The sequence below is a fragment of the Phacochoerus africanus genome, chromosome 11 (genome assembly GCF_016906955.1).
Source record: "Phacochoerus africanus isolate WHEZ1 chromosome 11, ROS_Pafr_v1, whole genome shotgun sequence".
Taxonomy (NCBI): Eukaryota; Metazoa; Chordata; class Mammalia; order Artiodactyla; family Suidae; genus Phacochoerus; species Phacochoerus africanus.
The window spans coordinates 45,982,451-45,998,686 of NC_062554.1; the positions used below are offsets into that span (position 1 = coordinate 45,982,451).

The 16,236-nt window shown below is 48.9% G+C and overlaps 1 protein-coding gene across 2 annotated transcripts; it reads left to right on the top strand.

Moving 5' to 3' along the window:
- Window positions 1-1,264: 1,264 nt before the first annotated feature.
- Window positions 1,265-13,318, top strand: HINFP (histone H4 transcription factor). Of its 2 annotated transcripts, XM_047753230.1 has the most exons (10): window positions 1,265-1,512; window positions 7,443-7,627; window positions 9,350-9,579; window positions 9,829-9,940; window positions 10,116-10,268; window positions 10,787-10,864; window positions 10,950-11,070; window positions 11,159-11,297; window positions 11,390-11,514; window positions 12,329-13,318. In XM_047753230.1, exons 2-10 carry the CDS (start codon window positions 7,453-7,455, stop codon window positions 12,750-12,752), a joined length of 1,557 nt encoding a protein of 518 aa, XP_047609186.1. In that variant the 5' UTR covers window positions 1,265-1,512; window positions 7,443-7,452; the 3' UTR covers window positions 12,753-13,318. The 2 variants fall into 2 exon arrangements, with proteins under 2 accessions (XP_047609186.1, XP_047609187.1); XM_047753231.1 differs by lacking the exon at window positions 1,265-1,512 and having other exon boundaries at window positions 7,441-7,627.
- Window positions 13,319-16,236: the final 2,918 nt, after the last annotated feature.

Consider the following 16,236-nt stretch of genomic DNA (forward strand, 5'->3'; position numbering starts at 1 on the left):
GCTGTTGCCGTGAGCTGTGGTGTAGGCCGAAGATGTGGCAGATAGGCCATTGGCTATAGCTCCAATTAGACCCCTAGCCTGGGAACCTCCATAAGTGGTTTCTAGAAAAGAAAAACAAACAAACCAAAAAACAAAACCGAGATGTAGAAAAGACAAGTTTATTAAGGCAAGGGACACTGCTAACACAGTGGGCCAACATCCTGATAACCAGGAAGAGCTGACTCTGGGCGCATGGTTTTATAGCCCAAAGACAAGAGTACAAGGAGTGCTCTTGCCATACACCTGTTGGCCTGCTGATTGGTAGGGGAAGAATGGGGTCTTCTGATACATTTCCTGGTTGGTTGGGAAAGGATAAGGTCTTTGGATACACTTGCTGGTTGGCTGGAGGCATATGTTGCCTATAGGGGCGTCCTAAGGAGCGGGCTACATACCTTTTCTAGTGGAGGGCAGGAAGGAGTAGGCCAAGTTGCTGGGTGGGGAGGTCCTTAGGAACATTGTAACAGTTACAGCGACACAGGTGGGCTGATAAGGGTCTGGCAATTCTATTTGCTGGAGGCTTGAGTTTTATTTCCTTGGAGAAGCCTTGCGTCCCACAGGATCTAGAAAACCTTAGTATGGGTTTTCCAGACAGCAAAATGCCCTTGAGCGATTAAAACAGGGCAGTGGTTTGATCAGATTTGCTCTTTGTAAATATCACCTTGAGAATAATTTGGGGGGAAGCAAGAGTGCTCGCAGTGGAACCAGTTAGGTTAGCATAGACACCTGGGTTGAAGGACGTTAATGGACTAGAGAGGGGGCGGCAAAGATTAAGAACCAGGGGTGATTTCGAGATCCTGTGTTTTTATGGGGTAGAATTCACAGGATCTGGCAATGGATTGGATGTGACGTGTGAAGGAGAAATCTGGCTGACTGCCGGTTTTCTGACTTGAAGGTGCCGTTTCCACCGAGCCGCGTGACACGCAGAGGTTTGGGGGGGAAAGGGGATGGCTGAAGGAATACTGCTATTTAAGAAACAGTAAGATCAAGAAGGCGAAGAACCCCCAGTTTGGGCTCAGCGGTGCTGGCTTTTCTGAGGATCGAGCTTTGCACGCCTCCTACTCTGCCTCCCCCTTGTCCTTGGTCTCACCGCCCACGCTGCTAGCTAGCGCTTTAAGCAACTGAGCAGGGAGACCCCACACAGCGCCCAACCCGAACCCTGCGCATGCCCAGTGGGTGCCGTGCGCCGGGCCTGCGCAGTTGGGGGAATTCGGGCCTTTGGGATCCCTATCAGCGCCTCGCCTGGAGCCGGGAGAAGCCCGCAGCGTTACCTTTCCTCGCGGCCCGCCGCCCCTCACTCCCGCCCCTTCCGTGTTTTGGTCGCGCACGGGTTCCGTCAGTCGCAGAGGCAATTGGCTGTTAGAGGGATCCGAGAATGGTGATTGGCTGCCTTTGGCCGTCGCTCTAGCGCCCTCCCGGAGACCGGGAGATCGTGCGAGGTGGGAGGAGAGCTGGGGACCCGGGAGCCGACAGGCGGTAAGTTGGGGACAGCGGGTTTGGCGGGGACAGCGTTGGGCAGCGCTCTGGCCGGCTGCCAAGGCCAGGCTCCTCTCCGGGCGCTTCGGCGAGTCTCCCTCTTGCAACTTGGCCACGCTAGTCTGCTTCGCGCATGCAGCGTCCCTGGTCCCCAACCCCGGTTTGAACCTCCATGCTTTGCCATCTGAGGCTTCGCTGTTGCTGAAACACGGTCGCCTCCACGCCTTAGGGGGAAGCTTGTGGAGCAGGCAGGGAGAGGTTTACCCGCTGGGGTGGTCTCCTTCCTTTTCTCCGAATTCTACCACTGCTCCAGGGGCCCTGTCCCCATCGCTAAGGGCAAGCGTTCCCTGGCCACTGGGGCATCTTCCTGTCCAGCTCTCGATCCTCGCGCGCTTTGTTTTGGTCGTTGTCTAAACACGTCAGAGCCTTATCTCTTCGGCCAATTTGTGAATCCTTAGAAGGTTCTGAACCGGGTAACTCCTTTCTTGAATACCATTCAGCGTTCATTCGGTGCTTGCGTTACCGTTTATATTCTTTAAGTATGGGCTGATTGCTTATAACTATAACTCCTGATGAAAGGAAAGGTTAGGAATCCTTCCACTTGTCCTTTTGTCGAATTTTTTGTAGAATTCATACTTAAATCATCTTACCCTCAGAAGCAAGAATATGAAGAGCCAACACTTGTTGAGTTCTAGCAGTGTGTTAGGCTATTATTTTAATATTCACTATCTGGTTTAATCCACACATCAGTTCATTGAGACATGATTATTCCTATGCCATGTGGGAAACCTTGCCTTAAGTAACTTGCCTAAGGTCACAGAGCTAATAAATGTTGGGGTTTTCTAATCAGATCTGTTGAATCCCTCACCCATTACTGTGATATTAGTACCTTATTCTACATTTAAGGAAACAAGTTCAGAAAAGCTAGGTGATTTGTCCAAAAGTAAAGCAATAAGTTATAAATTTACTTTTAACATTAAAAGAACTCCTAATAGGGTATGTGTTGGCCCTGCAGTTAGAACCGAACAGAGCACAGACCAGACCTTCTAGAGCTCACAGTTTATTGGAGGACACTGACAAAATAGCTACTCAATAAAACATGCTTTGGGTATTATGTATATGGATATGCTGTCTCTGAGGAATAGGGAATCAGACGAGAAGAGGTAAGACAGGCAGGTGTAGGAAGAGAATGGAGCAAACTGGCTTTGAATTCTGTCTCCATCACTTCCTAGCTTTGAATTCTGTCTCCATCACTTCCTAGCTTTGTGATCTTAGGTAAATTACTTAACCTATCTGGGCTGTCTCCTCATCTCTGAAGTGGGACAATAATGGTACCGACTTCAATAGATTTGTTGTATTAGTGGGTTCTTCTATGTGTAAAACACTTAGGATAGTGCTTGGCATATAGTAGATACTAAATAGCTGTTATAGGAGTTCCCTGTTCGTCTAGTGGGTTAAGGATCTGGCGTTGTCACTCTTGTGACTTGGGTTAGTGCTGTGGCTCAGGTTTGACCACTGGCCCAGGAACTTCCACATGCTATGGGTGCAGCCAAAAAAAAAAAAAAAAAAGAGGCGTTCCTGTGGTGGCTCGGCAGTTAATGAACCCAACTAATATCTGTGAGGACTTGGATTTGATCCCTGGCCTTGCTCAGTGGATTAAGGATCCAGTGCTGCTGTGAGCTGTGATGTAGGTTGCAGACACAGCTCAGATCCCTCATTGCTCTGGCTGTGGCATAGGCCAGCAGGTGCAGCTCCTATTTGAACCCTAGCCTGGGGACTTCCATGAGCCGTGGGTGTGGCCCTACAAAGACAAAAACAACAACCACCACCACCACAAAAAAAAGCTGTTATGTTATTCTAGGCTGAGCAAACTCATCAAGACAGGAAACTTGAACTCAGGTCTTCTGACAGCTGGTCCAGTGCCCTTTCCAGTGTACAGGTTGCCTCAGAAGGCTGGTCCAGTGCCCTTTCCAGTGTACTCCTTGCCTACAGAAAGCTAAGTGTGACCAGATTAGTCACTTTGTCCTATAGCTGCCCAGGTAGAAACAAGCAGGGTACAGGAAAAGAAAATAAAGAAGGCTGGGAGTCAGTGAGGGAGGGATTCTGGGAGCTTTGCCTAAGTTTCAAGTCATTCTAAATCTCTGGGTAGCCTGCCTCCTGGGCCTTATCCACCCAGTCTAACAACAGATATGTGTTTAGAGTATTTGTGCTCAGCACTGTGCTGGACACAGTATAGGGACATGGGTGTGATATGGTATCTGCTCGGAAGCAGCTAATGTTGTCTAGTTGGGTAAATGAGAAAGAATACAAAATAACCATGAGTGGCCATGGGCAGCATAAAAATAGGGTTGAGATTTTCTAGTTTTAGCTATGCCGACCATCAAATCAAGAGGCAGGGGTAATCTGAGGGGCAGGGTAGTTTAGGAAATCTTCCTGGGATGTGATCATATCACTTTATTGAGTGTCCAGAGGGTACAAAGCTCTGTGCTCATGCTGGGATTGAGAAGTAAAGAAACGACGGTCCTTGGAGTTCCTGTCGTGGCGCAGTGGTTAACGAATCTGACTAGGAACCAAGAGGTTGCGGGTTCGGTCCCTGCCCTTGCTCAGTGGGTTAACGATCCGGCATTGCCGTGAGCTGTGGTGTAGGTTGCAGACGCGGCTCGGATCCCGAGTTGCTCTGGCTCTGGCGTAGGCCGGTGGCTACAGCTCCAATTCGACCCCTAGCCTGGGAACCTCCATATGCCGCGGGAGTGGCCCAAGAAATAGCAACAACAACAACAAAGAAACGACGGTCCTTGCCCTGAGAAACTCCTAGTCTAGCTAGGGGAGACATATTCTGTTCCCTTGTAACAGGTGCTATGACGAAAGTGTATTTGGAGTGCTGTGGGGACAGGAGATGGGACATGTCACCTGTACCTGGATGAATTGGTATAGGGCTCACCAGGGAAGGGACATTTGGGCTTGAAGCATGAATAGAAGTTGCTTAGGCAGAGTGTTTTAGGAGAAGGTATGTTTAGGAGCAAAGATGGTTGAATCAGAGGAGAGGGAATGAATGGAGAGGTGGGAGTGGGTGGACATGATCTTACGGTTTGAATCAGGGCACTCTTAAACCAAATGAAGTGAAGTTTGAAAGAGGGCCTACGACAGGGCTGACACATGGTAGGCCCTCATGTGTTAGTTTCCTCACCCAACTCCTCGAGAAGTAAGTTGAGGCCAGTTGGAGAAGAGCCTTGCATGCTTTGCTAAGCGGACTTGATCCTAAAGGTCGTAGAGGAGATTTGGGCTGTTGTTATGTCTGATTTAGGAAGGCTTTCCTTATTATTTATTTATTTATTTATTTAGTCTTTTTCAGGGCCTCACCTGTGGCATAGGTTCCCAGGCTAGGGGTCTAATCAGAGCTGTAGCTACCAGCCTACACCACAGCCACAGCAATGCGGGATCCTTAACCCACTGAGCGAGACCAGGGATCAAACCCGCAACCTCATGGTTCCCAGTTGGGTTTGTTAACCACTGAGCCATGACAGGAACTCCTTTCCTTGTTTTTTCTACCTACGAATTATAAAAGTAGTCAACATTTTCTCCTAATAGGGGTTCACTGTTAGTCTGTGAGCTGCCTAGCCACCCCAAGTACACAAACCCCAGAATGTCAAAGGTGACTGTCTTTGGAGGGGCAAAGGCTTCCGATTAGAAAGGGGTTTCTTTTGTAAGTAGTTGGTATAGTAGATTCTTATACTTGTAGGCATGAAGGACTTGATGCATTTTGTATTTTCTGTTTTTTTTTCCTCTTAGTATGTATTACAGTTCTTCAGAGTGCCCACCTGTATCAGATAGGCCAGAGGGAACAATGCCCCACTCCCTTCCAGGGAACCACAGTGGAGGCAGAAGAATCAGGGAGAATCCTCAAGGAGGAGGTCATACCCAGGGGACAGAGTCAGGGCCTCTTAGTGTCATTTCTCCCTTCCTCCCCTCAAGAGATTCTGCTTGCAGTGTCTTCTTCATTCTGTCTTTGTTTTTGTGTTTTTTTTTATGTTTTCACTTTTTCTATTATAGTTGATTTACATTGTCCTGTCAGTTTCTACTGTACAGCAAAGTGACCCAGTTTTATTTATATATATGTATATATACACACATATATACACACACATTCTTTTTCTTACATTATCCTCCATCGTGTTCCATCACAAGTGACTAGATATGGTTCCCTGTGCTATACAGCAGGATCTCATTGTTTATCTATTCCAAATTCGATAGTTTGCATCTATTAACCCCAAACTCCCAGTCCATCCCACTCCCTCCCCGGTCTTTGGTTTTAATGACGGTTAGATATTCTTTTATTGTCCCTGAAACTTTGCTCCTGGAGCTGCCCAATCAGAACTGGGGTGCCAAGTTAAAAGGGCAGATTTCTAGGCTTAACCTCAGCCTTTCTAAATCTGAACCCATAGGGAAGGGGCTGGAATACTCTGCATTTGTGTGCATATTAAAGATCGAGAACCTTAGTTTTTTATTCAGCTTTCTTCAACAAATGTTTATTATATGCCTAAGCATGCCTAGCTATATAGACCTGGTATAACCTGAACAGATAACCGCCTCTTATGTCAATTGAAATCTCATTTTATTTTACTTTGCTTTTTAGGACCGCACCCGTGGCATATGGAGGTTCCCATGCTAGGGGTCCAATCAGAGCTACAGCTGCTGGCCTATAGCCTGTGCCACAGCCACAGCAATGCAGGATCCAGGCTGAGTCTACAGCCTACACCACAGCTCAGGGCAACGCCAGATCCTTAACCCACTGAGTGAAACCAGGGATCGAACCCGCAACCTCATGGTTCCTAGTCGGATTCATTTCCACTGTGCCACGACAGGAGCTCCTGACATCTGCATTTTAGTTCAGAAGATGTTAGGTCAGTGATGGTCAGCCACCAGATAGGTTAGGCAAAGCAAGTTTGAATGGCACTTTGAAAGTCCAGTGGGGGAATTAGGACGTGATACAGTAAGAAATAAGGAACTTAAAGGCTCATCTGTGTGGATTAGAAAGAATTTGCACTTTGGAATCATCCTGGCCTGACCCTGCCACACCACTAGTTAACCTCTCCAAGCCTTAAGCCCTTATCTACAAATGAAATTTCAGATAGTACTTAACTCATAGGGTGGTGTTCCTTATTAAGTGACACAATGTAAATAAAGTGCTGAGTAAGGTGCTTGGCATGTAGTAAGCGTGAAATGAAAAGTGAAAGGGTTTGTTATCCCCATTTCAAAGATGAGGATGTTCAGGAGTAGAGGGATTAAGTTACTTGGCCAAGGTCACACAGCTAAGTAGGTGGTGGATAGAAGAGTCTGGAATTGAACTCTCATCATTCTCCAAAGCCATCTTTTTGAACTTGAGCATCATTCTGCCTCCTGTAGACATAATTCCTTTCCAGCAGGTTGCTCTAAAGCTTTGGAAAAAAAATGTCTGGGAGTTCCTGTCATGGCTCAGTGGTTAATGAGCCCGACTAGCAACCATGAGGATGCAGGCTCGATCCCCGGCCTCGCTCAGTGGGTTAAGGATCTGGTGTTGCGGGGAGCTGTGGTGTAGGTCGCAGACTTGGCTCAGATCTGGCATTGCTGTGGCTGTGGCGTAGGCCAGTGGCTGCAGCTTCAGTTGGACCCTTAGCCCGGGAACCTGCATATGCTGTGAGTGCGGCCCTAAAAAGACAAAAGACCAAAAAAAAAAAAGTCTGTTAAAGTTCTAGCTCAGAGCCTATAATGTTAGTTTGTGTTCTCCCTTCCCAGGAACCCCGGACAGCTTGCAGGGATTTGAGGAACTGGGACTCACTCTATCCTTACTGAAAAAGCCTGCGGCTCCTGGTTGTAGGCAGGCTGCCTGCCCAGCTGTTTGCCCCCAGTTGGGTGGAATCCTTGCAGCTGCTGATTTCTTCCTCCTCCTCTAGGGTGAAGGCCATGCCGCCCCCTGGGAAGGTTCCCCGAAATGAGAACCTGGGACTGCAGTGTGAGTGGGGGTCCTGCTCCTTTGTGTGCTCGGCCATGGAGGAGTTCTGCGAGCACGTCACTCAGCACCTGCAGCAGCACCTGCAGGGCTCCGGGGAGGAGGAAGAGGAGGAAGAGGACCCGCTCGGTAAGGGAGCAGGACTCAGGAAGGGAAAAGAGCTCAAGGGGTGTGGAAAGTGACCTTTCTTGCTGCCAAGGGAGAAGGTAGCCATGGGGAATCATGGTTTATTCTGCTAATTGTGCTTTATTTTTGTTTATTAAAGACGTTGTAGGAGTTCGCATCGTAGCTTAGCGGTAACAAATCCAACTAGTATCCTTGAGGACGCAGGTTCGATCCCTGGCCTCACTCCATGGGTTAAAGAATCCAGTGTTACCAGAGCTGTGGTGTAGGCTGGCAGCTACGATCCAACCCCTAGCCTGTGAACTTACATATGCTACGGGTATGGCCCAAAAAAGCAAAAAGAAAAAATTAAAAATAAAAACATTATAGAGTCATAGAAAACTCATTCAACAAAGATATATGGAGTCAACTTGCCATCTTGCCATCAAAAGTTAATTACTAATAATACTTTAGTGAATATTCTTTTTGGCCTCTCTCTGCATGTGTATATATGAATTAGATAAATACAATTTTGTTTTTTAAAAAAGGATCATATTGTACAAGCTCTTGGCAATGTACTTTTTTCACTCTCAGGTAGTGTTTCTCTTTCTCTTTTTTATTTTATTTTTTAACTGTGACTACCAGTTGGGAATACTTTTTTTTTTTTTTTTTGGTCTTTTTAGGGCCACACCTGAGGCATATGGAAGTTCCCAGGCTAGGGGTTGAATCGAGCTGCACCTTCTGGCCCACACCACAGCCACAGGAACATGGGATCCGAGCCATGTCTTTGACCTACACCACAGCTCATGGCAATGCTGGATTCCTGACCCATCGAACACGGCCAGTAATTGAACCCGCATCCTCATGGATACTAGTCGGATTTTCCACTGTGCCACAATGGAAACTCCTTAAAAAATTCTTGATAGTTCAAATTCAGTTTTAAGTTTAATAACTATGAACTATAACGATAGCTTTAAAAGTCAAGTAATATGTTTACAAAAGACAAATTAGGTGATTATTATATTTTTTAAAGTAGCTACTTTTCAAAACAAGTAAAGCCCTATATAAAGCATTGGAAATACAGTACAAAGAGAGATAGGAAGTAGTTGGAGTAGCCTATCTTGGGACACCTGATCCTTAACCCACTGAGCAAGGCCAGGGGTTGAACCTGTGTCCTCAGTCAGATTCATTTCCGCTAAGCCACGACGGGAACTCCCTGGTTGCAGTTTTTTTGTTTGTTTTTTTTTTGTCTTTTTGCCATTTCTTGGGCTGCTCCCATGGCGTATGGAGGTTCCCAGGTTAGGGTGGAATTGGAGCTGTAGCCACCAGAGCCACAGCAACTCGGGATCCGAGCCGCGTCTGCAACCTACACCACAGCTCACGGCAACGCCAGATCCTTAACCCACTGAGCAAGGCCAGGGATCGAACCTGCAAACTCATGGTTCTTGGTCAGATTCGTTAACCACTGAGCCACGACGGGAACTCCTGGTTGCAGTTTTATATTTATACATGTGATTATTTGATGTTTTTTCCTCCCTGACTGGAAGCTGTGGGAGGGCAAGGACTGGGACATTTTTTACTCTTTTCTGTATCCCCAGTACGTATCACACCATTAGTTGTCACATCAAATACTGGTATTTGCAGAATGAGCTCCTGGTGATGTGGTCAGTGTGGCTTTCTCACTCACCATTAGGTGGAAGGAGATCTTTGGAAAGTCTCAGACTCTTCCTTCTGAACCCCTTTCTGCAGAGGAAGAATTCTCCTGCTTGTGGCAGGAGTGCGGCTTTTGCTCTCTGGACAATTCTGCCGCTCTCGTCCGCCATGTCTACTTCCACTGCTACCACACCAAGCTGAAGCAGTGGGGGCTGCAGGCGCTGCAGAGCCAGGCCGACCTCAGCCCGTGCATCCTGGACTTCCAGAGCCGCAACCTCATCCCTGACATCCCTGACCACTTCCTGTGTCTGTGGGAGCACTGTGAGGTCAGCAGGCAGAGGCAGTAATAGGGGTGGAAGAGCTGGGATCTTAACTCAAGATGCCTTGACCCTTTCAGGGATGCCCTGTATTCCCAAGGTTTCTGCAAGTAGCCCTCCTTCATTTCCGAGTAGCCCCCTTTGCTCCAGCTTTCCCCCCTACCAAGTGAATTTGGGAGAGAAGCCCCCTTTGCACACCTAGGGGTAAGAGTCCTTCCTCCCACCCTCAGTCCTTACCCCACGTTGCTCCTGGCACAGAACTCCTTCGACAACCCCGAGTGGTTCTATCGGCACGTGGAAGCTCACAGCCTGTGCTGTGAATACCAGACAGTCGGCAAGGACAACCATGTGGTGCCATGTGGCTGGAAAGGTAGGGCCACTCCTTAACTTCGGGCTTCCAAAGAAACCTTGGGGTTGCTGAGGGACTAGGGCTGGTAGTGGGGGGACCAGTCCTGGAGGCATGGGTTGGCTGCTGGAGAGACTTGGGGGTCCCAGAGCCTCCTCTGGGGGTTTATGGCTGGACCTGACCAGGCCTTTCTTCGCAGGCTGCACCTGCACCTTCAAGGACCGCTTTAAGCTTCGAGAGCACCTCCGCAGCCATACCCAGGAGAAAGTGGTGGCCTGCCCCACCTGCGGGGGCATGTTTGCCAATAACACCAAGTTCTTAGATCACATCCGTCGTCAGACCTCATTGGATCGTAAGCAATCGGAGATGAAGGGCCATGGGTACAAGTTGTCCTGCTTGGGCTGGGGGCTGGGGCATGTTTCTAGGAGAGGGGGCCCCTGAAGGTATCTGCAGCTTGGCTACATCTGTCTACCTCAAGGGTACAGTCACTTGCTGCAGTCTGAGCTGATTGTGACTCATTAGATGTCATTCCGTGCCTACGGAGTGCCGCTTTTATCTCAGTGAATCCTCACAGCAGCCCCATGAGGTGGGCTTCTTATCCCCCTTTTTGCAGATGAGAAAACTGAGAGAGGTTACTCACTTACCTGAGATCACACAGGTAGTAGTAAGTGGTCAAGCTGGAATTCTAATCCAGGTTCTTGACTCCAGATCCCGTGCTCTTTCCACAGTACTGTGTCCGTCCGTAGGTCCCAAAGGTCCCTTTTTCTCCTTGGTGATTCCCTTCTGCCTGGGGTGGTTCCCCTCTCCCAGGCTCGCTCTCCTCTCTGCCACCCCCACAGCCCACCCTTTCTTCTGCCTGCCCCACCCCAGAGCAACACTTCCAGTGCTCTCACTGTTCCAAGAGGTTTGCTACAGAGCGGCTGCTGCGGGACCACATGCGTAACCATGGTGAGTAGCCAGCTGCCCCCATCCTCCTGGCCCGCCCTCCAAGCTTCCGCTACCCTGGGATTACAGCCTTCTCTCTGCTCGCCAGTGAACCACTATAAGTGCCCTCTGTGTGACATGACCTGTCCGCTGCCATCCTCCCTCCGGAACCACATGCGCTTTCGCCACAGCGAGGACCGTCCCTTTAAATGTGACTGTTGTGACTACAGGTAAGGGGAAGCAGAGACCGGAAGTCAGGTAACTCGTGTTCCAGGTTCCCTCATTCCTTCTAACCCCTCATGCCTCCTGCTCTGGCAGCTGCAAGAATCTGATCGACCTCCGGAAGCACCTGCATACCCACAGTGAGGAGCCAGCCTTCAGGTGTGATTTTGAGAACTGCACCTTCAGTGCCCGGTCACTCTGCTCTATCAAGTCCCATTGCCGAAAAGTACACGAAGTGAGTGGGGCTGGTGATGGGGAAAGAGCCATCAGGAGTGCGGGGGAGCCCAGGGGAGAAGCTGGCCTCACCCTCCCTCCTCTCTCCATCAGGGAGACTCAGAGCCAAGGTACAGATGCCATGTGTGTGACAAATGCTTCACAAGGGGCAACAACCTCACTGTGCACCTTCGCAAGAAGCACCAGTTCAAGTGGCCCTCTGGGCACCCCCGTTTTCGGTATGTCTCTCAATGCCCCACCCCCAGATTCCCACACTTTTTTCTCATGCCTTTCGACAATTTAAAAACCTCGGGGAGTTCCCACTGTGACACAGCAAGTTAAGGATCTGGCATTGCTGCAGCTGTGGCATAAGTCACAGATGCAGCTCAATCCCCGGCCTGGGGACTTCCATGTGCTGCAGGTTTGGGACAAAACAAAACAAAAATAAAAACCTTGGGAGTTCTCTTGTGGCACAGCAGGTTAAGGATCCGGCATTGTTAGTGCTGCAGTGGTTCAGGTTGCTGCTGTGGCGCAGGTTTGATCCCTGGCCCAAGAACTTTCATATGCTGTAGGAATGGCCAAAAAAAGAACAAAAGAGTCCCTTGAATTTGATGGTGGTTTGATGTTCCATCTCCATTTATAAGGAACCTAGGGAGTAGTAGGGGGGCAAAGATTATTTTTATGATTTTTGAATCCAAGGCCTGATGCTAAACCTAGTAAATGTTGCCAGAAGTCATGCAGCCAGAGCTGGAACTGGAGTCCAAGGTCCTGATCCATCGCTCCGTGGCCATCTCATAAAATCCTTTGACCACCCTGCTGTCCACACAAATAATTTCTCTCTCTCTCCACCCACCCCCTTCACTTTGAGTAGTGATCCTTCCTGCCTTTTTTTCCTAAATATTCTCATAAAGACCTTTTTTGTCTTCAAACCCCCCCCACTTAGAATCCCAGGGCTTCTTGCTTCCCTTGTATTTGACCCTTACCCTCCCGATCTCCAGGCCATTTCTGCCTCCCCCTGCCCATGCCTGCTGCCCTCTGCTCCTCCTTCCCCAGGTACAAGGAGCATGAAGACGGCTACATGCGGCTACAGCTGGTTCGCTATGAAAGCGTGGAGCTGACGCAGCAGCTGCTGCAGCAGCTACAAGAGGGATCAGGCCTAGGAGCATCACTGAATGAGAGCAGCCTGCAGGGCATCATTCTAGAAACAGTGCCAGGGGAGCCAGGACCCCCGGAAGAGGTAGAAGAGGAAGAGGAGGGCAGGCGTGGTGAGGGGACAGCCCCCTCGGCCTCTCAGGACACTTCCAACCCTGTCGTCCATGGGGAGAATCAGACCAGCGTCCAAGGAGAACGAGAGATCGTCTACTACGTGCTGTCTGAGGCTCCGGGAGAGCCCCCCCCAGCCCCTGAGCCCCGCTTGGGGGAAGTCATGGAAAAGCTTCAGGGAATAGCTGAGGAGCCAGAAGTCCAGATGGTGTGACGGCTGCAGAGCCTGACCATTGCTGCCCCCAGGCCCTAGGGTTTGAGCCGGGCTGGTAGCAGTGCCCCTGGTGGGCAGCCCTGCCAATGAATGCCTTTAGGAGTGGCGCCCAGGGCAGTGTGGTCCACTCTGGACCTGGCTCGCCTCATTGGGCAGTCTCAGAGGACTGCCCTTCTCCACCACCACATTGTGGGGGGATCTGAGGAATTTAGATTCTTTGAGGAGGGCACCCTGGTCGTGTGTGTGTTATAGTAGAGGGGCTAGTGTCGGGCTTAACCACAACCCCCTAGACGCGCTGGAACAGTGATTAAAATCCTTAGTCAACTCACATCCATTCCCATCTCTGGGGTCCTTAGGCCCAGGGATGACACATAAGTGGTCCCTGTAAGGGCCCTTTCCTCGCAGCCAGCCAAGGCACAGTGAACCAGGCAGCCATTCCCCTCTAAACACTTCCTTCAACAACAACCGCAAGAACTTGATGGTTTTCCTCAGGGATGGGATTGGAGGCACTGAGTGTGTGCTTGTGTCAGTTGTTTTTGGTAATAAAAGAAACACTTAGGCTGTTACTCATTTCTTTGTTATGTTTGGTGGTATTAACTAAGTCATGAGGTAACAGCTGCCCAGTAGAGGAGCTGAGTAATTAGGCTTGTTCCCCCCCCCTTTTTTTTATTAGGGCTGCACCCACGGCATATGGAGGTTCCCAGGCTAGGGGCTGAATCAGGGCTGTAGCTGCCAGCCTACACCACAACCACAGCAACTCAGGATCCAAGCCCCTTCTGCCGCTGACACCACAGCTCACAGCAACACTGGATCCTTAACCCACTGAACAAGGCCAGGGATTGAACCTGTGTCCTCATGGATGCTAGTCAGATTCGTTTCCCCTGAGCCATGATTGGAACTCCAGGCTTGTTCTCCTTTTAGTGACTGGGGTTTGTTTTTGTTTTTAACTGTCCTCTTGTTTCCTGTCCCCTAGCCACACTCCCCACGTTTGGTGAAACTTCTCCATTTCTTCTCAGAATATCTGCCATTTCCCAGAGATCCCAGGCTAGGCTGGGAGTGGGCAGTAGAACACTCTAAAATGGACAAGGGCTCATCAGGAATATAGAGCATCCAACCATGGCCACCTCTGAACTCTCGTTAGAACCCACTGCCTCTGGGGTGGGAGTTCTTTACCTGTGGGACAAAGAAGGAACTCTGGAGGCGAAGGGTAGATATGGAGGCTGTAGGGAAGGGCAGGTGCTCAGGATCCAATGTGTATCTGAATGTGCGTTTTCCTGAGGAGTGGGTCTCTTTTTTTCATTAGAATCTCAAAAGGGTTGGAACCCTGCAAAATAACCTTTTTTTTTTTTTTTTCTTCCCCTTTTTGGGCAGCACCTGCGGGCTATGGAAGTTCCCAGGCTAGGGGTTGAATTGTAGCTACAGCTGCCGGCCCATGCCTCAGCCACAGCAGCGTGGGATCCAAGTGGCATCTGCAGCTTACACTGCAGTTCATGGCAATGCCAGATCCCTGACCTACTGAGCGAGGCCAGGGATCAAACCTGCATCCTCATGGATACTAATAGGATTCATTTCTGCTGTGCTGAAATGGGTACTCTCACCATTTTTTTTTTTTTTTGGCCTGTAAAGTCGTGTTGTAGTTCTCTGTGTCCATTCTTAGGGTCTCTACTGCGCTGAAGAGGTCAAGGAAGTATTCTCAGGGGTCTTGGCTGGGCAGGAAGCTGCCCCCAAAGGGTGTCTGTAATTCTTACTACAAATATTGTGTGCCTACTGCTGAAAGAATTAGGAAAGAGAAGTCTCTTCTTTAATTCCATCAGCCATTTACTGAGTTCTTGTTAGTCCAAGGCACTGCGATAAGTGCCAGGGATTCCAAGATGAATAAGCCCAGGATCTGCCCGGGAGGGACTTGTAATACCAAGGCCAGGAAAGACCTAAGTGTGTGGAGCGAGAGGCCTGTCAGGGTTCATTGAAGTGGCTCAAAGCAGGAGCTGAGAGTATAACCCGGGTAAGGGATCAGGAAGGGCTTTGTCAAGGAAGTGATTACACTACTGTCTACAAAGGGGTGGGCAGGTTATTCCAGGCAGAGGATCTAATCTAAATGAACCTGAAAGGGCACTTTGTGGTCCAGAGCACAGAGGACAGTAAGGAGGTTGTGGAGAGAGACAAGACCGGAAAGGAAAGCCAAGCCACCCCCAAAAGACTGTCAAGTTTTAGAATGGTGATTCTGCCAGTGACAGGGAGTGACAGCAGGAATTCAGGCAAGAAATAATGAGGGCTTTAAGGTCAAGCCACTATGGATGTGAACTTGGCCTCGCAAGATCCCCTTCAAGAAATGCAGCATGGGGTGTTCCCGCAGTGGCTCGGCTATAATGAACCTGGCTAGTATCTGAGGACTCAGGTTCAATCCCTGGCCTTGCTCAGTGGGTTAAGGATCAGGCATTGCTGTGAGCCGAGGTGTAGGGCGCAGATGTAGCTCCGATCCCTCATTGCTGTGGCTGTGACGTAGGCCGGTAGCTGTAGCTCTGATTCGACCTCTAGCCTGTGAACTTCATATACTGAGAGTGCGGCCCTAATAAGCAAAAAGAAAAAAAAAAGAGAAACACAACGTGTTCTCTAACACCATATACAAAAGGCCTAAATGTAAGACCAGAAACCATAAGACGCCTAGGGAAAAACATACGTGGAACACTCTTTGACAAAAATTGTAGCGATGCTTTTGAGGATATGTTTTTTAAAGCGAAGGAAATAAAAGCAAAAGTAAACAAATGGGACCTAATTAAATTGAAACGCTTCTGCACAGCAAAGGAAACCATCTACAAAATGGAAAGACAATCTACTGAACGGGAGAATATATTTGCAAATCGTATGATGAATAAGGAGTTAATATCCAAACTATATAAACAGCTCACACAACTCAACATCCCCCCAAAAAACCACTCATTTGAAAAGATACATGTACCCTGATGTTCATAGCAGCCCAATTGCCAAGATATGAAGCAACCCAAGTGTTCATCAACAAATAAACAGATAAAGGAGTTCCTGTCATGGTGCAGCGGAAACGAATCCAACTAGGAACCATGGGATTGTGGGTTCCGTCCCTGGCCTCACTCAGTGGGTTGAGGATCCGTCATTGCCATGGGCTGTGGTGTAGGTCACAGATGCGGCTCCGACTCCAAGTTGCTGTGGCTGTGGTGTAGGCTGGCAGCTGTGGCTCCGATTAGACCCCTAGCCTGGGAACCTCCGTATGCCACGAATGCAGCCCAAAAAGCAACCTCCAAAAACAAACAAATGGATAAAGAAGATGTGGTGTATATACAATGGAATACCACTCAGCCTTAAAAATGAATGAAACAGCCATTTGCAACAACGTGCATGGACTTGAAGGGTATTAGGCTAAGTGAAATAAGTCAGAGAGACAAATACTATATGATATCACTTATATGTGAAATCTAATAAATACAAGATAGGAAATACAACAAAAAAACTG